At 33.0% G+C, this 22296-nt stretch overlaps 3 protein-coding genes across 9 annotated transcripts in view; 2 read left to right on the top strand and 1 right to left on the bottom strand.

The window, feature by feature from the left end:
- The window catches only part of Calpa (calpain A), a 33613-nt gene extending 22794 nt beyond the window's left edge, over window positions 1-10819 (top strand). For all 6 annotated transcript variants that reach the window (XM_076894335.1, XM_076894334.1, XM_076894338.1 and 3 more), the window contains one exon: window positions 10810-10819. The gene's annotated coding sequence lies outside the window, so the exon portion shown is untranslated. The remainder of the gene's footprint in view (window positions 1-10809) is intronic.
- Window positions 6247-9021, top strand: LOC143422815 (annexin B11). Of its 2 annotated transcripts, XM_076893750.1 has the most exons (8): window positions 6248-6386; window positions 6575-7171; window positions 7289-7465; window positions 7561-7765; window positions 7850-8002; window positions 8086-8259; window positions 8344-8525; window positions 8704-9021. In XM_076893750.1, the coding sequence occupies exons 1-8, from the start codon at window positions 6369-6371 to the stop codon at window positions 8752-8754; spliced, it is 1557 nt and encodes a 518-aa protein (XP_076749865.1). In that variant the 5' UTR covers window positions 6248-6368; the 3' UTR covers window positions 8755-9021. The 2 variants fall into 2 exon arrangements, with proteins under 2 accessions (XP_076749866.1, XP_076749865.1); XM_076893751.1 differs by lacking the exon at window positions 6575-7171 and having other exon boundaries at window positions 6247-6386; window positions 8704-9020.
- Tre1 (Trapped in endoderm 1) lies at window positions 10471-13184 on the bottom strand. Its single transcript, XM_076894367.1, has 3 exons — window positions 12984-13184; window positions 11974-12220; window positions 10471-11513 (listed from the first exon to the last, which is right to left on the bottom strand). The coding sequence occupies exons 1-3, from the start codon at window positions 13114-13116 to the stop codon at window positions 10865-10867; spliced, it is 1029 nt and encodes a 342-aa protein (XP_076750482.1). The 5' UTR covers window positions 13117-13184; the 3' UTR covers window positions 10471-10864.
- Between the last annotated feature and the right edge of the window lie 9112 nt (window positions 13185-22296).

Below are 22296 nucleotides of genomic sequence, written 5' to 3'. Positions count from 1 at the left end.
TCCATGGTCACTATGCTCATCAAAGAAATTCTACGTAATTACAACCAGTTACTCGTGCCGATTTGGACCTTTCGTCCTACGACATGATTGAGCGACCAGAGGAACTTAAATGCATGCGACTCACCGACCATATGTGTCTGGAAGTCATCGGAGATGCTACTGATGTCTGGACGAAGTCATCGGAGATGCTGCTGATGTCTGGAGGAACTGCTGCTGCTGCTGTCGCCTCAGTAAAGTCGTCGAATATAATGCCTGAAGAAAGTATTATGAATTAAAATTCATGATACCACACAATCAGTCAGTCAAGAAATGAAAAAAAAATGTTAAGAAATGTTGCTTACCTCTAGGAGGACATCATGAACGTTGTCGTCAGGGTAGAAGTGATAGATGAATTCATCGTAGAAGTAGCTGAAAATCTTAAACAGAAACCATATTATTATAATTTGGCATAATATGTTAATTTAATAATTAAAAAGATTAAAAGTTTAACAAATTTGGAATTGTAAGTAAAGTATGAGAGATACTTACATTTTTGGCTTTTGAAGCGTAGCTAGATCCTTTAGGTAGACAGCAATGAGACTCTAGTACCGAGGCATTAGATATTTAAAAAAAAAATTAAGAATAAAAAAACATATAAATAAAAGACTATTATATTATTGCCATTTTACGAAACAAACACTGACTCTACTCCTTCACGTATGAATATTATAAAAAAAAATGTAATTAAAATTAGAGCAGCTGTGCTCTAAAAAATATTAAAACTACTTATCGCAACAAACACTGACTCTATCGACCGCATTGCGCGCGGTCACCAAAATATTCTGAAAGAAAAACATTTTTAAGGGGGGGAACATAGGGTAAATAAAAACAACACATTTTACTTTCGTATTATTCTTCTATCTTTTCCTGATCGAGCGTTTGTCAAAAAAAATATTACTTTCTATTTAAATTATCGAACTATGCAAAAATATGCATATATAAATAAAAGACATTAAAAAGTTTGAATATACTGCATTTATGAACACATTAAGAATTCACGATTGATCTATAAAAATTCTATTATGATTATTTGATATCAGAATTTAAAGCTATATTATATGTTATAAGTATTCAAAATTGCTTGCGAGAATGATTATTAAACGAATAACTAATTGCTTGTTACATGCATCATGTGTTCATAACCAATTATATATAAAATGTTACTAAATTATTAATAAAAAGGTAATGTAAATTTATACCATACGTTGAGTTTATTGATGTTCCTTACTCATTATATCCATTGTTGGAAAGATATAACTGATTAAAAACCTGTAACAGAACGAAACAAGAGAATTAAAATAAATATACACAGGTATAATTAGTTATATTCTGATCTTATAATAAACGAATTCATAAATCATACTTTTAAAGTTCAAACAAAGTCTATGGACAACTACCAACAATAAAATGCATAATAAAAAGAAAAGCAAAAAGAAAATTCGAAGATATATTTATATTTATAACGATAATGTTCAACAAACAGTTCATCAAGTATAAAATAATTAAACAAAGTTTGTAATAGAACAAAAATATAATAGAATCGTAATTAAGAATATTAGGCAGTCGATAAGCAAGCGTGTAAACGTACCTCAAAAGCAGAAGCGTGTCTTGAAAAGTTTTATCGACAGCAGAGGATGGCACGTTTTACCAACAGTTGAGGACGACACGAAGTGACTGCCGGTGCTTCTCTCCGTATGACCCGCAGATGTCCGAACGTAGTCGAATGTTTCCGAACGTCGTTCGCCATTACGCAGCTACATTCTGCGCGCCCTTGTTATTTCGTTATCTCCTTCAACTGTAAATAAAGCACCAAATTGAAAATCTACAATAGAAACGTATCCAGAACATGCGTATTTTTCTTAGAAACTGCGTACTATTGTGTTATAGTAAACACTCTTCTAAATATTATGCACAGAAAAATGTTTGCTGTCCTACATATATGTATATACAGTGCTGGACAAAAGTATTGGCACAGCATGATTGTTATGATAAAAATGCTTATAACTATGAAACAAATTGTTAAAAAGGAAAAATTTGTTTACACGTTTATTTATTTATTATTCTAGATTATTATTTAACAGAAACAGTAATATAAATAAAGTGATATGCGAAATAATAACAAAAACATATTTATTGAGCGTTTTAAGCATGGACAAAAGTATTGGCACATTATACAAAATTTAGTGTAGTTGTATCTCTCCGAAAAAAATCCGATTGTCACTTGATGGTATAGGTAGGGGATTCCCTGATAGTCATTTTTTCTAACAGTCATCCTTAAGTTCAGTCGATTAGCAACATAGGAAATATAACAAGCAACAATGTCAAGAAGAGGGAAAGAAACTACAAGTGAAGAGAGAAAAATAATATTAAATTTGCACAAAATGCGAAAATCTTATAGTGAAATAGCAAAAAGTGTTAATAGAAGTCGATTCACTATTAGAAGTGTCGTAAAACGATTTGAGAATCAATCAGATTTCAAAAGTAGGAATCGAAGTGGACGTCCCTCAAAGTTAACAGTTAGAGAAAAACGGAAAATTGTAAAGGAAGTGAAAATAAATTGTAAATTAAACTCATCACAACTTAGAGCAAAGTTAAATGAAGAAAATAAAAAAGAAGTAAGTTCGAAAACTATACGGAGAGTGTTAAAAGATGCGGGATATTCTGCGTGTGTCGCAAGAAGGAAACCATACATATCCAAGAAGAATCGGAAGATGAGAAAAGAATTTGCAAAAGAATTTATAAAAAAGGATCCCACATTCTGGAATAACGTATTATTTTCAGATGAAACTAAATTTAATATATTTAAATCAGATGGCAGAGTATTAGTTTGGAGAAAGCCAAATACGGAAATGGATCCACAACATTTACAAGCCACTGTGAAACATGGAGGAGGTGGAGTCATGGTATGGGGTTCCATTGCAGCGTCTGGGGTTGGCGAATTAGTATTCATAGATGAGATTATGGACAAATATGTATATTTAAATATATTAAAGGAAAATTTATTTAAAAGTGCTAATAAATTAAATCTCCCGCGTGATTTTTATTTTCAACAAGACCATGATCCAAAACATACTGCCTATATTGTACGACAATGGATCGTTTACAATACCGCACATACATTAAATACCCCACCCCAGAGTCCAGACATGAATCCCATCGAACATGTTTGGAATGAATTAGAAAAAAAAATTAGAAAATATAATATAACAAACAAAAACCAATTAAAAGCTATTATTTTACAAGAATGGAACAATATAGAGCCGGATTTTACAAAAAAATTGGTAACTTCAATGCCAAAACGATTGAAGGAAGTTATCATGAGGAATGGAGGGCCAACCAAATATTAATTTTTAATTTCTAAGTACTTTCAATCATTTGTGCCAATACTTTTGTCCATGCTTAAAACGCTCAATAAATATGTTTTTGTTATTATTTCGCATATCACTTTATTTATATTACTGTTTCTGTTAAATAATAATCTAGAATAATAAATAAATAAACGTGTAAACAAATTTTTCCTTTTTAACAATTTGTTTCATAGTTATAAGCATTTTTATCATAACAATCATGCTGTGCCAATACTTTTGTCCAGCACTGTATATATTTACGTGTATAACACATATAACATAGATAATATTTTATTATACATATTATTTTATTATCCATACGATATTAATTGCGAATATTGCAGTACATTATGTACTGAAATACTCAAATTCTCATCGTAAGAACGAAATTATTGTAATAAATTTCTTTGTTTCGAGACAAAATTCAACTATCGGAAAGAAGAAATATTTCAACTTACATTTCTCCGTATTTTGTTGCAAATTTAGATCACGAACTAGTACAACACGTTCTCTAAGCTATATTTTTGCACTTTATTAACAATTTAACTACTTGAACACGTTTTAACTGACTTAAAAATGACAAAATTATGGAAGCACAAAAAGAGACGCTATCGGCACGAAAGATTGCACTATTCTACAAGAGCTTTGAAAGCTTGAACGTGATTGGCCGAAAACGTCTGATCTATTATGGCTACCACAAGGACTATTGCAAATTAACGAAATAAAATTATTTTTCTCTTTCAAAGAAAAATAATCGATTATGTATAAAAAATATCATGTATAGATCGAAATGTAATAATATAGTATGATTTCAATCATTTTAGCCATTAAAAATGAAATATTACGTACTATAGAATGTATAATTTAGCATATATATATATATATATATATATATATATATATATATATATATATATATATATATATATATATATATATATATATATATATATATATATATATATATACTGGAAGGATGAAATATTTCAACTTACATTTTTTTGAAATTAGTCGGGAATTTACATGACAAATTAGCAAAGCATGTTCTAACAACTACATTTTAACTTTTTGTTCACATTTTAACTGCGCAAACACTGCTTAATTAACTTAAAATTGAAAATTTAATGCAAGGACGAAAAGTGACGCCACCGCTATGATGCCTCGAAATGTTAAATGATTTGCGTAAATAAGTATAAAATTATGTTACTTACGTACTTTGTTTCTTTCCTTAACGTTTGGAACGTAAAATTGTCGTTGAACACATAATACAACTTAATATTTCGTAAAATGAAATGAACTTCACAACAGGAGATGCTCTCGCGAAGAAGGTCCGAGGAGAAAGAAGAAGTCGACGGAAATCTGTCCGCGCATCGCAAATCAGCGTTCGTGATTGGTTAATTCTTCTTGCTACTATTTGGAGGGAAATTCAACTATCATATTTGTCTAAATCATTTTACGAATTGATAATAAGTGAAAGAAAAAGTCGATTTAAATTACGATAAAATAATAATTAATCTGTTGAGAAATATTTATCAAATCTGAACAAGAAAGCCAGCGTATTGTTGAAAGAAATGTAAGTAATGATACATTGAACTATAATTAAGTTATGGGAACAATCAATGTATAATAAATAATTTAATGTGTAGTAAATTGTATAAATAAATTTACTTTACTAGTGTATCACAATTTTCACAGAAAATATTGAACATAATATATTACACAATATTTTTATTATTTTATTGCTACTTAAATAAGTTTGAAAAACATTTCCTTTTTGAATAATGTGACATTAATGATTTTTAACTTCTTTTAGTTATATCGTTGAATTTAATAAAGTTTTATACTTTATTAGAGTAAAAAATAATTTTTTATTAGGGTTCTTCCATTATGCTAAACATTTTCATGGCCATTTTCAGAACAATGATCATTCTAATATCCGTACGAATATTTAAATATATAATACCTGCTTTTATATTTGTAATAATAATCAGGTGAATAACAAAACAGTGAGGATTATTGTGCATGATATCATCATAATTCGTCACAGGGATTTTCTCGTATCGAGATAATTCCTAGAATTTGCGTACAATATCTACGAGCGGAAGAGGGAGGGGGAAAGTCAAATACGCCATTCGAAATCGAGTTCCGGTGCACAGAACCAGGAGCATTAGTTTGTTATTGAACGTCGTGTTGGTGGTACACGTCACACACCTTGACGTAAGCAGATATTATTCATTGGCATACGTAAACCCTTTTGCTGCTATTCTATTAATATTTATATATTTTTGTTATCTTTATTTGATTAATATACATTTGTAACAAACAATTTACTAAATACTATAATGAATAATTGTATTAATAGTTCTTATTTAGCTTTCTTATTTGATGAAGCGATATTTTGTAACCGGAAAAACCCTTTAATATCAACAATAACTACAAATAACCATAGACATGATTAAATGCTTACACTAAACAATGTTTGTGATAATAATAATAATTAATTCGAAGTGTAATGTATTTCATAATAATAGTTCGTGGAAAGAAATATGTGTGTGAATCATATACTGTAACTTTAATTAATTAGAACGTAATAAGGTTTTAATTGTAGATTAGTTCTTCCTATTTTTCTAAAAGAATATATTTTTACCACATATACATTTGTGCATAGCACTCATACAGCTGAAACCTACTCGATTTCATGTATGAATTGAAGTAAGCAACGCAAATTGAACACGATTTGTTCGACATTGTTTCGTAACAAGTACGCAAATACAAAGTACAGTTTTTCTTTCCTTGTAGCGTTACCAACTTTATAGTTTCTTTATCCTGATTCTCGTTCTTAGGTTAGCTAGATTCACTTCGAAACATTGCATTCTTTATATTTAATTGGACTCTTTACTTAATTATTACTTTGTTATTTAATTATTGTTTCTTTTACTTACAGATTTTTAACACCAGTAATCTGCTAACAACTCAGTCAAAATGAGTTACGGTTATCAAGTGAGTATAATTACTTTCTTACTCTGTTAAAAAAAAATTAATTATATAAATACTTTTTTGCTGAGCTTTTGAATGTATCCTACAATACATTAAAACCATTACTCGTAAAACATTTATAATCAGATGTCAGTAAGTATTGCTAAAAGTGTGATTGCATATTTTTTTTTTTGACACCTTGATTGTCAAAGGGACCACCAGTGATACAATTTCCGGGACATGTACCACCACCAAGATCGTTTGGGGCTCCACCTGGTACACCTTCTGCCCCCGGTGCTGCCCCTGCCCCTGCAACTTCGCCTTATCCTCAAAGTAGCAACATAGGCTTTATGAATAATCCCCCTGTATCTTTTGGAATGCCACAGCCTTATTCTCCTTATCCATCAACTCCTTATCCAATGCAACCTAGTCATCCTTCACCTGGTCACTACCCACCTCCAGCACCAGGAGCTTTACCCCAACAAATGCCGCAACCTATGCCACAATCCAGTTCCTCTTATCCACCTCAACAAACACAACAACCATACCCAAGTCAATCATCCATGTATCAACAACAGCAGAGTTACGACTTGTACCCTAATATTCAGAGTGCACCAGAAGCAAAAGAATGCTTTGGTGCATCTTCCCCTTATACCTCTGCTCCCAATGCTTTCTCAAATAATTCAGGATCCTTCCAAGATGGAAGTTGTCCTGGGGGGCAGGGTGCACAATTCTATTCTCCGCAGAGAGGAAGTTCTCCCTACCAACATACAGCCCCAGCCCCCCAGAAAATTCGGTTTGCGCCTAAGGTGAGACTATGAGAAGGTGTTGAAAAGACTGCATTGTTCACAAGCACTTAGTGTATTTTACTAGTAGCAATTACTATTCAAGGTAAAGTGTGTATAATTTGGTTGTTTGTGTTGCAGTTGTCTCCTACAGTTGTACCATATGCAAATTTCGATGCCAGAGCAGATGCAGAGGTTCTGAGAAAGGCAATGAAAGGTTTTGGTACAGATGAGAAAGCTATTATTAATGTACTTGCCAACCGTAGCAACCTACAACGCCAAGATATTACCATCCAATTTAAAACATTATATGGAAAGGTAAAATAATGTACAATATATACATATATATGTACAGTATGTGCAGAAAAGTTAAATAAAGTGCATAAAATGCTGATTAAAATTTGTTTGAATAGGATCTTATAAAAGACTTAAAGTCTGAATTGTCAGGTAACTTTGAGAAGTTGGTTCTTGCGTTGATGATGCCTTTACCACAGTTTTATGCCAAAGAATTACACAACGCAATGGCTGGTATTGGTACTGACGAATGCGTTCTGATCGAAGTATTGTGTACCATGTCTAATCACGAGATTCGAGTGATTAAACAAGCTTACGAAGCAAGTAAGTTTTATATGTTTGTGATAATTTTATTATTATAATACAGTACTAGAAGTTATGATTTTAATATATTTTATATTTTTCAAGTGTATGGAAGGACATTAGAAGAAGATCTGCGGGGTGACACTTCCGGCAGTTTCAAGCGGTTAATGGTATCGTTATGTTGTGCCAATAGAGATGAATCATTCGACGTAGATCCCGCAGCAGCGATGGAAGATGCCAAAGAACTTCTTAGAGCTGGTATACATAATGCCTTGCGTAACTTGATTGTTTCAACACGTCTTCAAGGTATATCAAACTGTCATTCTGTATTTTCTTTTCAGGTGAACTCCGTTTCGGTACTGATGAATCAACTTTCAATGCGATACTTGTTCAAAGAAATATTCCACAACTGAGACAGATATTTCAAGAATACGAAAACATTACTGGTCATTCGATTGAAACTGCCATCGAGAACGAGTTCTCGGGTGACATTAAAAAGGGCCTTCTGGCAATTGGTATGTAAATATTACATTTTGTACTTTTTTTATCATAATTTTTCCCAATGTGAAAGAACATATTAACGTTCAATTTTATTCCAGTAAAATGCGTGAAAAACAGAGCCGGTTTCTTTGCCGAACAATTATATAAAAGTATGGAAGGTCTCGGTACAGATGATGATCGTTTGATCAGATTGGTTGTTACACACTGCGAAGTGGATATGGATGAAATCAAACAAGCATTCAGAGATCAGTACAATGAATCGTTGAAAGACTTTATATCGGTTAGTATATTTAATAAAATCATATGTTATTTGAGAGGGAAGGTTACCTTTGGTTGATTTTGATAGTAACTTAAAGCACTGTACTGTAAATGTATTTACGTAACATGTATCTGATTAACTGCGTCATTGCCCGTAAGGAAGTGAATAGTTCTTAGTCTAATAACAAAATTTTTTACAGGGTGATTGTTCTGGCCATTATAAGAAGTGTCTTCTAGCATTGGTTTCCTAAAATTGCATTAACAGGAGGCTATGCTTTATTATGCATCACTGCATTTAACGGCCAATTTTCCAAGTATTACTATTTATACATTTCTATATATATTCATTCATTGTTGAATATGCTATAGACGGTTTATACTTCCACAACAAAATATGATGCGATATTTATACGATCTATGAATCAAAAGTTCCTAGAAAGGACTATAAGAATTTGAATGGATCTATATATTTACTAAAGCTTTATTACATTTTACTCAGAATCTCAAATTGTTTAATGTTTAACCATGGTTAAAAATCTGCAACAAAAAAAGATAGATCATAAAAACAATATACGTTAAATTATATTATTATTACTATATTTTTATTCTATATATAATATAAATATATACACATATGTAGAATATGTTTATCTACATATATTTTATAAATGCTCGAAATTGATCAAAGTATATAAAGTATATAAAGTACTTTAAAGATGGTTATTGTGTTCACATGGGAATAAATATAAAAGTTATAAAATATTCAGTATTTATATTGTCGGATTTTATCGTTTTTTTAATTCGTTCAGAAATTCTTTAAGCCTGTATAAAATTATATTTGATTACATACAATTTATTACTTTCAACTGTGATCACTGACAATATACGAAAGAATAATCTTTATTTCAGCAATTGTAGAATATGTTAGCCATTTTGGTGTACATAATCTTGATATTACAATACCTACATATACCTTGATATTTCCGGTATACTGTTTCGTCGCGATTCAAACGTTATTTACACAATTGTATAAATAAATGTTTCGATAAACTAATACACATTTGGCTAACGATTTATTCATTACCGCGATTATTAGTGTAGTATTCGTTAGTTAACATCATTCATTTATACATAATTATTAGACGAAACTATATAGTGCCTCTTGTTATATCTATACGTTTATAATTTAAACGATCACGTTGTTAGTATTTTGTTGTTACGATATTAGAGTCAGTGTTTTTAACTGGAAGGAATCTGGCTATGCTCGAGAAGCCAATAATATAAATGTCTTTGTATTTTAAATGATTTTACACTTTTTACAAGCAAAAATTTTGCATGCAAGATAAATATAGAATCAAATTTAATCATATTGTGTTAAGCTTCAAATATTTATTAAAATTTATCGAAGTTATAGAACAACAATATTAATAAGAAATTATATGTTAGCTCATTTTACAGATTTTCCTCAACTACCACTTCCTGCACTATCCAGTATCGTTATCCTGACAATAGCTAGCATAGAATGACTTCCTAAGATTCAGCAGTATCCCCGATGACTTCCATCAATGTATTGCACTCATCCTTCACATCTATTGGTAAGTCATATACTTTTATATCCCGATGATCATTCAATAATGTCCTAGATCCAAATCGACATTCATTAAGTAATTGCAGTTGTATCATATAGAATTTTTTAATGGGCATAGTAACTGCAGGTATAGATACTACACCTATACGAATTCTTCCACATTTGTATTATTTATTAAATCATGCTCGGTCTTTTTAATGATTAATATAAACATCTATAAAATGAAAGAGATAGATTTAAATATTTTCAGTTATTTCAATTTTCATTTTAGTATACTTATTCAGCTTGTATAGTAAAAATGTCGAATGATTTATTAGCAGTATTTTAATACATAATACTAATTAAGAAACAATATTAATTTATAAATGTGTTTGATTGAGATATCTAATCATCATACAAAATATACCATTTTAAATTATTCTAATAAATGCCCAAAGTAAAGTAAGAGTTATGTACAAAAATTACACACACACGCACTCACATTATTGCTACATATAAGCATTCATTCATTTATATTTTTAAAGAGATTACAAATTAATTCGAAACATTTTTTCACAAAACTTCTTTTCTGATAATGAATAGAAAAATTTATCTTGCTTCGAGTTCCAAATATATACGATATTATAAACTATAAATAGAAATATGAAAAGTGGAGATCCATTTTCGAGAATTGACGTATAATAAAATTATTCTTCGCGTTACACTGTGCAAAAGGCGTTAAACACGTCGAACAAATGCTTTCAAACAGCAATGTACAATGAAATCAGCGATTTTCAAGTTGTCTGAGGTGACGATACTTTGCTCGAATGCGAGTGCGTCGGTTTCGGACCAGTTGTAGGCGTTTTGCTAGAGACTGGGCACAAAACCTGCTTGTAGGCCTCTCTATAAAGTTTATTGGTGCCAGCGTAAATGAAAGGATTGATCACGGAAGAGGCCCACGCTAGTACAGATCCAATCACGTGCACAATTGGGATTTTTATTTTATCTTCGATCACGTTGGCTAGCATCAAGGGCATGAAACACAGAAGGAAGCACAAAAATATAGTCAACATCAATCTGGTCACTCTAGAGTCCTCTCTCCTTTGGAAACCTCCGGCTTTTCTTCTGGTAACTCCCGCGTGGGCTTCTAAATTTTTCCTGCTCTTCCTCACACGCCAATAAATGCAAAGATAAGAGACACTTATGACCACGCATGGCACGATGAACCCCAGCACAAACAGGAATTTCTTTGGGCTGGTTCCGTTTTTCTTCAGGATCGTGCAAGAGAAGGTGGACGGTTCTAGGCCCAATGTTCCCCAAAAACCAAGCAATGGTGGCAAAAGTAGAGAAAAGCTCAACGTCCAAATGGCGATCAGCATCAGAATGATGCGTCTCGTAGTATATAATTGGGCGTATATATCTGATCTCGAGATCAGTATGTACCTGAAATTTATTGTTTTATTAGTTGAGTGTCTTATGAACATTAATTATTTCAAGATGGGTTCTCAGTATCATCCGTGTTCACTTATCAATGTTGTAAAAATTAAAAGACATTCAATGGAAGTTAATCTATAATAAAATTAAGCTAAGAATTAAGACTACTTGATGCTTCGATAGAGCTGATGATATCAATTCGATAAGGTCAATGCATTATCAAGAGCAGGTGTTGGTATTAAATTTATCATGAGTACATTCGATCCTATTGAATGAAATGATTAATAGACGATTAAGTTCCGTAGAAGTATGCTGAGTTTGTAAAATCGATGGTATATTTTGTCAGTATATTTAATAATAAATTAAAGAACGGACAATAACATGATTAAAAAGCTTTGTTGAAACAACAGTAGCATTAAATATCAAAAGTAGTTGGAAACAAATAGAAAGAATAGTTGGAATTACGAACCTATTGATCGTGATAGCCACCATGCTGAGCAAAGACACTGCAACATTTCCATAAAAGAAAAGTGGAAATATTTTGCATAAAGTTTCACCCAGCACCCACGCCTCGTTTAAATATCTGCTTGCAGTTAATGGTAAATTTACTGCTGAGAAAATCAGATCAGAAATACTGAGACTTATCACAAAAGCGGTCGTAGCATGTCGTCTCAATCTTGTGTACTTCAAAAGTGCGATTACTGTCACCAGATTACCTGAAATTTATTAGCAAAAATGTTAAAGTTGTCAAATGCCTTTATATACTTTTTTTATATTAAAAAATATATAAATGATAGTACATTTTAGAAAATATCAAAACAGGAATTTATCAAAAAATATTCGAATCATTTGATTAAAGCAATAAGTATTTGCAATTGATTGCAATTAAAGCATCGTCAAGTATACTCCACAAAAAGATGTAGAAGCAAGTGGATAATTAAAAAAGAAGTTATTAATCATTCTAATTCTTGACACTCCCTCGCATAAAAAGGCGTTAACAGTCGTAACTCGAGAAATACCACCCATGGGTTAACAAGAACTTAACCACAGAATTTAAACGCAGAATTATGGTTTCGCTCGCTAGGAAGTTACATCCATCTGTAGACTATTTTCTCCGTACACTGGATATCTCTAAATCTCTTTTTAATAGAGAGTGACTAAAATCTTGGTGAAACATATTTTTTAAAGCTTTAATTTGCAATTGATAATTATAAAATATGGTTTCCTACGATAGTAAATGGTATACAATAAATATACCGTAGATATGTACACATTTCTAAGAAATTTAAATACAGAAAAAAGGCCCAGAATTTATAGGGGGTGCGAGGTAAATCCCCGTTCCATTTCTTTCTGAGTTCGCAAAAATCTCATTCTGTTTGAACATTTACGACATTTAATATTAAAATAATATCCGAAAGGAAGTCGAAATCGCATAATGTACAATTATATAAGCACAAAGGGAAAGAAATCGAATTTTACCCGCGACTCCAACGACGCTGAAGATTATCGCACAAACGGCCGCGGCGATAGTGACTGGTCGTGGAAAGTGTTTCAGACTCTCACCTCCCGTTTCGAGATCGAAAATCGTACCGTTCGTTACAGAATCGACCATTTTGTATCGTGTTTATGTGCTCCTTCGGCGTGGCATGTTCTCAGGAAGTGAAATGCAAAATGGAATGAATACGCCTTGGAAAAGAAAAATGATGTCGTTAAAGAACACCTGCACTGGATGATGATAACACATGTATTTATAGTATATATATATTTTTTTAGTTATTCGTTGAACAAATTTTCATAAATCTTTTATTCATCTAGAAACAGTAAAATATATTTTATTAATCAATATTATTAAATTATTAATTATTTCGTCCGACGAATATCAACCAATCATTGCCATATTTTATTTTATAGTGATTTGAAAAAAAGGATAAATGACAATTTGAAAACGTGCTAGTGTTCCACTCACCTTATATTCGCAAATGAGACAGTAAATTTTCAATTTTCTTATTTTCCATGTTATATTTCCAATTACCTACGATTAGTAATAAGTGTTCGCACGGGTCCTCTTTTAAGTCGTACACGACTTTTTTACCACCGTTGAACAAGAAACGTAAAGTAGGTGTTTATCGCTGAAGCATTTACGAGTGACCTCCGTCAGCTCCATTAAGAGTGCTCCATCTGAAACAGAGAGCAACACGATAACGAAATTGAATTAATTATCCGCAATTCATCTAACTCGAACCCTGCACTTGTTAATCGGAAACAACGGAAGCAAATTTTCTTCTCTCAAATTCACTCTTACGGCCTATAACATTCGCTGACAAAGACGCTGTCAACCGATCTTATAGAACGGTACAGAATATTTTGTTAACCTCCTCCGACTTCTTATCATAATAAATAAAACTAAACTCGTGTACAGTATCGGAACTGAATTTTTCCATTTATCTCGCAACGTACTGGGTCACATTTCCCCGATCGCTTCAATCAATAAAACACGTCACGGAAACAAAGACCGACCATCCCACGAACCGATCGAACACCGCATTTCTTATTGTTCGAACGACACGAACGCCTTCCGATTTGCATACACGCGTTCGACAGCAATCGTTGCTTCGTCGACCCTCGACAGTGTCTGGAACGATTAAACGCACGAGGGCTCCTTATCCGACCCAGCCACTTGAATTCAACTCTTTCCCTCTTTCTCTCCTTCTCTCTCTCTCTCTCTACGTTTCATCTTTTTGCCAGTTGGTTAGCAGCCGCTAAGTCTTCTTCTATCCGTATCATTCCCCGATTTTCTTGCCACGATGGAAAAAAGAAACGAACCGGGGGATCCTTGAGACGTCGACCTCGAAGAAAGAGCTTCCTCTTCTGAACCTTCCGCCTACGGCGGACCCCGTTGGGCTTTGAACTTGTTGCGACACCCGTCTTCCGTCGGAATTATCGGGGTCCGATGAACTCTTCGACCTTGTCTTATTGAAAATAATTGATTTTCACTACTTTCTCGTAAACACTCACTCAAAATGACCGTGTACCCGATAGCGATACTTGATCACTCGCTATCACGACTTTTTCGACTCAGATTGTTAAACGAAGTTCGTGATTTAGGGTAGCTGTACTGGAATTGGCGATTTCTGCAAAAGGGGAGAACATATCTTCCACCTTCTTATTATTTTTTGTTATTATTCGATTCTGTATTCGTATTGTGCCTATGTATAGTCATTTGGTAGTTATTTTTGTTTCTTATTGTATACTCTAATTTATCGAAAATGCTTAGAAATGACAATTACATTGGTATCTAAATACTTTCATGACCGACTGTATACTTCAATGAAGAGTGTAGCTTCTTGTATTCGAATTCACAAGTGTGAACAAGTATTGACACATTTATACGAAAACTCGTAGCAAACGACAATGTCCACGATTAATTAAGATTATTCTTAACTCGTACACCTTCTATCTACTCTGATAGCTTAGATTTTAATGGGAAAATTTTCAAGTCGGGCTAGGTAAAGTTAGGGGTGAAAACCCGTTAAACCGTCCTAGCAGTTTCGTCGTTTTATGATGGGACAATTACACGGTACATGGTAGTACGCATTGTTTGCAAGGGCTGTAATTTCATGGAAAGTAAATGAGTCACTTTATGCTTCTCACCCCCTAGTTAAAATCACTAATCTGCTAGGGTACTATTAGTGTCTTCGAAGAAACTGTCAAGATTTACCTCTCACGTCATAAATTCGACCATTGAAACCTTAATACAAATGAAGTTCGAAAATTTTTAGTATTATGGTTATTATTGCCAGGGATTTTTCATTTTTCATTCTTGCACTGAAGTGTTCGATTGTCTTTTATATTAGTTTATTATTTGGTAGATTAAATTGAGAATTGAGTGTTTAGTGTTTGGTAATTAATGTTCACGATGGTGATGCATTGATTTTACTGTAGCTTAAAGATTTTTGTTACATTTCTTCTTTTCTCTTCTCTATTGTACATATAAATAAAAAGGATCGTTTCGTATAATTTAAATATAATTTGTTCTCGCTACATTTCTTTTTAAATGAAATCCCCATCGACAAAGACTGGCATTCAGTTCGAAACTCAAGTTGCTTGATGATACTTCGCTCCGCTATTTTACTACTAAAAGCCCTTAAACTTCGACGTATGAGATAACACTTGTCCTACTCCCAAAATCGTCATCGCCAGCTAAAATGTTGACATCAGCAATTACTCACCAAATACGACAAAAGTACGTCTTACTCATCGTGATCAGTCATCAATCGACACCTTCTATAAAATTCCAGTGAATTGAAGCTTTTTTAATCCAATTGAATTAAAGATTTTTAATCAGTCTAAGTAAAATGATTTTGAGATTGAATGGTCTCGTAAGTAACGTTACTAACGATCATTTATCGACCAATTATTCCTTTGTAAACACTTGCAGCGTTCTTATCTGGCCATTTCTTCGTTTTAACCCTCTCTCGCTTCTTCCATCGATGCCCTTTACTCAGCTCTCTTGTATTTCGTTCTCTGATTCCATTAGTTTGTTTCACTGGAGAACCACTGCTGCCAAGGAATCCTAATTAATTAATCTCTCTTTGGAGATCATTGTTAGACTGACCACGGTTCAAGTGCAATCGAGCGAAATGATACTTCTCGGGCCTAATGGCAGCCGTGAGAATTTTTGGTTCCCTCGGTGTGCACACCTTGCAAATGGCTGTTGTCTTATAGCAATAAATATTCGTTTTTTTAGTGTTTTTATTATTTTTTACGATGATATCGTGGATATATTGGTGCAATATGTTTCTTAAAACGATTCTTATAGCTTGAAATAAAGATTGAAAATTAAAAATGGATAATCAGGATATTGTTGCACTTTTGCTTTTTGTCTTTTGTTTTCTTAGATTTTTGTTGTTTCGGATAAATTAATGCATTTGTGATAATAAATTAATTTTAATTATTTATGTTAGAGGAAAACGAGTTTCTTTAAATAAGAAAATTTGAGCTTCACGGAAATGAATAACGATATATTTAAATTTATTTTACTTGCAAATACATGCCTCTGCAGCGTAAATTTCATCCATCCCGCTGCATTCCGTTCTACTTTCGTTTTTCTCGGTACTGTTTACACCTCGTGATTGAAATTTCATATATGATTTAAGGCACGCCTTCCTTTACTCTATTAGGAACCTTGCCTTGAATAGCAACCAAACTTCCGACGTTCAAAAATATACGATATCTGCTTTTTGTGGAGATATACAGAAAAATAGAACGCGTCAATTACACTTAGCGCTTTTCACAACACTTTGACACGAAATGAAACTTGAATAAATCACAATTGTTCTATTCGAACACTACTACAGATTAGAGTATATATATTTTATTAAAAATATTTAACAGGAGGGAATTAATTTTAATTTAAAGACAGGGTGTCTCTGACATTTAATTATTTTAAAGCAAGAAATGTAAATTCCTTATTTATGCTAAAATATGTGCACTTAAATTACGAATTATACATAATGAACGACACCGAACTTCCGAACAAAGCTGTTTATAAATTACTGAAAACATTTCACCAAAAAAGCAGTAGTCCAAAATCACCAGCCGTGACTATTTCTACACAATATTACAAAAATAATAATTACCTCAAACTCAGATTAAAAATTCTCCAGTGCTATTTGTCCGAATCGAATCTCCCTGTTGAACGATCACAAAGTAACAAAGTCCACTTAATTTTCCATACTAAAATCCCTTTTAACGCCACATCGCAAATTGTCACGAATATTCGAGAGTGAATGAGGAAAAAATCCAACCACCACTATATTTACATTCACGTGCAACTATGGACTCATCGTATCCAAATTTCTCTTCGTCTCACTAGTCCTTCCGTTTCCGTTCTCCACTAACATTTCAACGTTTGATTTTAGGTGCGCAAGAAAGAAAAACGCGAATAATTTCGACACGATTATTAGCGCATGATCCGTTTTTCGACGATCGATGTCTTGGACATCTCACTCGATGTCATCGGCTTGTCTCGATCGCTACGCGCCTCGACCTGGCGTTTACGCTTCGCTCATTCCGCGCGGCACGCGTATCTCGTACTGACGACTGGTCCTCGTGGTAAGGTCGACTCGACGACGGTGAAAATGGTCGAGGGATCACTGGTCGGGGGGGAACACGATCGGCACGCGTTGGAATTAACGCGGTCAACAGGGTGCAAGGAGGTTGGCGGCAAATGGCAACGTTTCACACATTTCTCTTCCTCCACGGGCCATTAATTCCTCGATTATGGTTAGGTGTATTGATTGGCCGTTATTGGCGTTAAGTGCGATGTATCGGGTATTAATATAAATAAGCAAGCATCGAGTACTTGGGCATTGTGCGTAAACAGAATAATTTGAGTAAGCAAATGCAAAATTCGAATGGGAAAGCTTAGTGAATTGTGAGCACGAAGGTTTGAGTTCTATTGGGCTGTTGACGAGGGAATTAATTAATTGAGGACAGAGATAACACTGTAGATATTTCATGATTAAAATATTTCAACTTATTGAAAAAATACACGATATAGGATAAAATAATTCTATTACAATTTTTCGTTTAGCTACCAACAAAGTAATAGAACATTCGTACAGTATTATTATTATTTCTCGTGCCTTTCATCTTTATCACGAGCCCCGTCGAGCGTAATAAACGTAATTATGCGTCGACTTTCTCATAAAGAATTTCAATGCAAGTTAACCCCCTGTCGATGTCAAAAGATAGCCATAGAGACGACTTACCACCGCGGAGGCCAGCTGTCGGTGGACTCGGCACAAAGCCGTAGTCTAACAATCGAATGGAGCGGTCCAACAAACAAAACTCACCCTCCGCGCTCCCTTTCAATCCCTCGATACGTTTCACCTGGCTCCCTACCCTGCGATTAAAAATAATCTTGAAAAAAGTTCGTTGGATTGCCATCCTAAAGCATAAAATTTGTAATTCCTAAAAAAACCTGTTATAGAAATTCTTTTTTCTGTTCTAAATCCGGTCCTTTTAAACAATTTTCTCAAATTTAATCGAAAATTGTGCTTTTGTACATATCATCACTGTCATTACTATTCTTATACATTGGTTTGTTAGATTGAATTGGATATTCTTTTCTGCTCGTTAAAAAAAATGGCTTGAAAAAGCCACATAGTCTTCTCGCGTCCCAAGATACAAAACAGTAGTAATCATTTAGAATTTTGTTGTAGCTTTAGTCGAATTTCCCTAATTCGTAGAACTGGAAATGCGCCACCTATTTTTCTTCTAAATTAGTCTTCCTTTTCTACGAAATGTTTTCTCTATTCTCTTGATATTGAAAACTCCACACAGAAATTCGCCCCTTCTTACAAAATGGCGCGTGAAAGCCACGGAATCCTCTCGCCTCTAGAACAAGCTATTTTGCATAACCAACCCCCGATTAGACCGGTTCAAGTAACCTGCCTAAAAGTGGAATGCACCGTGAGAAGAACAGTATTCATCTGGTCGGTTTCAGGACAACGGACGCCAAACATTTCCTGGGGCGAAGGGTTCCCGTAATCAGACTGTGTACACAGAGGACCTTTTGCCCCGGACCTTCGCTATCATTACGACAATATTTCATCCTCTCGAGGAGGAAGAATTCATCTCGTTATCTTCCTTCTCGTCCCTTTAGGAAACAAATTTCGATTTACATAGCAGCGTGCCGTTTTACAGCGCAGGCTGATTCCGGTCTCTGTAAAGTGTTGGTGTTTACAGTGGTGTCGAATGTTTATAGGAGTAGATTCGAAGTTTTCAACCAATTCGTGAAATTTCTCTTCCGTTCAAGATATATATCGAGAAGAAATAGTGAAATATTTAGTGGATGTTAAATGTTGCCACTGTTTTATCGATTTCTCTTACGTACGCCGAATGAAACTGTTATCAGATTTTCGTGCTATTATAAACGTATGTAGGAGACAGATTGCGTATGAATGCCGGAATTCCGGGGTCTATATTTATTACCGATAAGCTATCTTCGAGAAGACAACCCATACCAGGTCTCAGATCTTACGTTCATTCATATTGGTTAATTTTTTTTTATCAATTAACAACGGTGCTTCCGAACTTCAAGCTAGGATTATATTTCCTCTTTTAAAAAATTTATAAGTAGTTTCATAGTGGAATTGTAAAACGGTGTGATAGAAGTAAGCTACTTTGCAGCCATCAGAGCAATTAGCGTTCGTTCATGGCACCAGATTGCATTTTACATCTTAACAGGAAAGACTACGAATCTGACCACGTATAACGCTTACCAACGTGCCCACAGATAACAATAATCTTCGTCCAATAAAAGTGATCGGTTGTAATGACTCTTACAAGGCAGTGCCAACGTTGATAAGAGTCGTGAATTGTGCATTGAAAAACTCTTTGTCGATGATTAATTATCGCTATATTGAGATGCTTTTCTCTTTGTTACTGTTCAAGCTTATGCGTTAGTATTTCATGGAAATTCGTATACTACTTATTTTATTTTAATATAAATAAGGCACTAAGAACTTGGGGAAATAATTTTTTAAATAGTTTGCAGTGTACACTATTTTATTAATTAGTAGAAACGACATAAAAGTTCAATAAAAATTAGGTAGTAGATTAAAAAAAGAGAGAATCATGAAATTATTGTTTTTATAATGAGAAAGGACGAATTGAACATAAAATTTTCTTTAATATTATTAGTGAATGAAAATATGCGATGGTCCATTTTCAAAACAGATATTTTACAGTCATATCTTCATTCATATCTTTTTAATTTTGAAGTTTTTCGTTTCCAATGGTAAAGTCGGACAACCACTGGCGCTCGTTCTGAATGAACTCATTATGCATAGTCCCACGAGCCCATACACCATTTCAATTCAACAGTGCTGTCTATTCACGAAATACTACGGCGTCGGAACCCGATTCTGAAAGCCGAAAGGGTGACTTAAGGGCGAAGTGTTTCAAAATGAAAACTAAAAAATACTCTGTGTATAAGAACGGGAGTTTCCAGCTCTAGATATCCCTTTAAAAACTAGGAAATTTTTCCATTGTCGCAAGAATACTAACATTTTTTTCTTTCAAATTCTCCCTTCAACAAAATTAACTCTGGTACCGCTTGGGTGCTAATTTCTCCAATATTTTAATTTCTAATAAAATCATTACAATTTTAAACATCTCACATTTTTTAGTAACTTCATTTACAATTAAAATTCAATTTTAAATAATCCACAGTAGCGATTATTGAAGATTTGTTTACAAAAAATACTTATTTATTTATTTGTAAGAGGAAAATAGTTTTTGATCCGATGCCATTAATTTTGGAGTTATTTAGATTAATTAAAATAAATGTATATTCGTAAATGTAGAAATTGATTAAATGAGGACCTCTGTTAGATTCGATACGGATGCTGGTTCAGGAAGTTCAGATCCAGATAAACGGGACGCGATGTCAAGACTTTTTGACAGGGGCACGAAACGGTGGGGCGCACGTGTAGATCGAAACCAGACTCTACGATAACAAACTATAAACACTATTTTTATAAAGAAGCCACGTTACACATGTATCGAACGGGTAAAAAGTAGGCTGAGAACTTTCTTCTTCTCCTCTTAACAGCCCTTTCTAATTTCACCCTTTAAGGGATGTGTTACAAAAAATGCTCAAAGGTACCGATTTTTTTTTATTCTTTTTTATTAACCGTTTATTTAAATGGAACTGTATCGATTCTAATCGTTCATATAATTTTTTAATATACCATATTTGTCTATACATTTTATATATTTCATAGACAAATTATATTTAGAAAAATTGTTTTAATAACTTTCTTTTAATATAATTTGATATAATTAGAGAAATTAAAATTATATTTGCCATTAACTATGTGAAATCTTTGTACCAAGAATGCAAAGAGAGTTGGTCATCGTGGTTTCCATACTTTTCATTTCCTTCCGCCTCTTTACTACTGATAAAACAGCACGTTAAGGAAATATAGTTATCACACTAGAACCCACAAGGTTTCATGATTCTATATTATCAAAAATTTATCATCTCTTACCGGATAAGATTTCCACTACATGATATTTTACAACTTTAATGCGATGCTTAGTCTATGCAGGGAATTTGATTTACTTTGCTGTAGAGTACTAAAACTCCACTGTATAAATGTATTCAGTGAAGTATTTATATATTTTTAGTAATAAAATAATGAATTTTCTTTCTCTTCGAAGAAATAAAATTTTTTGTATATAAATTTGAAATTAATATAATATGTTGAAAATAAATATAAATTTATTTCTCTGCTTTAAATATTATTTTTATATTGTTTCGTTAATTTTTAATGCACTAAAATAAATTTATAAAGATGTAACGTTTCACGAAAACTAGATATTTTACGAAGCATTTATTTAGTGAATTTTAATATTTCTCTGCATTTACTTGAGCATCTTTGGTCACTTCGGCTTTATGCAAAATAGGGCAAATAAAATTGAATCTCCCGTAGTTAAATTTGTTTAAATTTGCATTTATTTTTCTAACATGTGATTATCTCTCTTCTTATAAATGTATACATTTAATAACTTCATAAAACTTCGTTAAATACAATAAAAACTTTTGGTTTCATTCGATGAACGATATTTCGATTCCCGTCTGAACAAGGGCAGATGACAATATCAATGAGTTGTTCGTTGCATTAAAATATCCATCTATAAATACTTGTAATCCTCTTTTTATCGAAAAAATCTGTATTTCATGTTTTTTAACAATGTCTTAGTCTCTTCTTTTTTACAA

This window comes from Xylocopa sonorina, chromosome 4 (genome assembly GCF_050948175.1).
Source record: "Xylocopa sonorina isolate GNS202 chromosome 4, iyXylSono1_principal, whole genome shotgun sequence".
In the NCBI taxonomy this organism is placed as follows: domain Eukaryota; kingdom Metazoa; phylum Arthropoda; class Insecta; order Hymenoptera; family Apidae; genus Xylocopa; species Xylocopa sonorina.
Note: the sequence above shows the minus strand (reverse complement) of the source record. Positions and strands in the feature narration are given on the sequence as shown.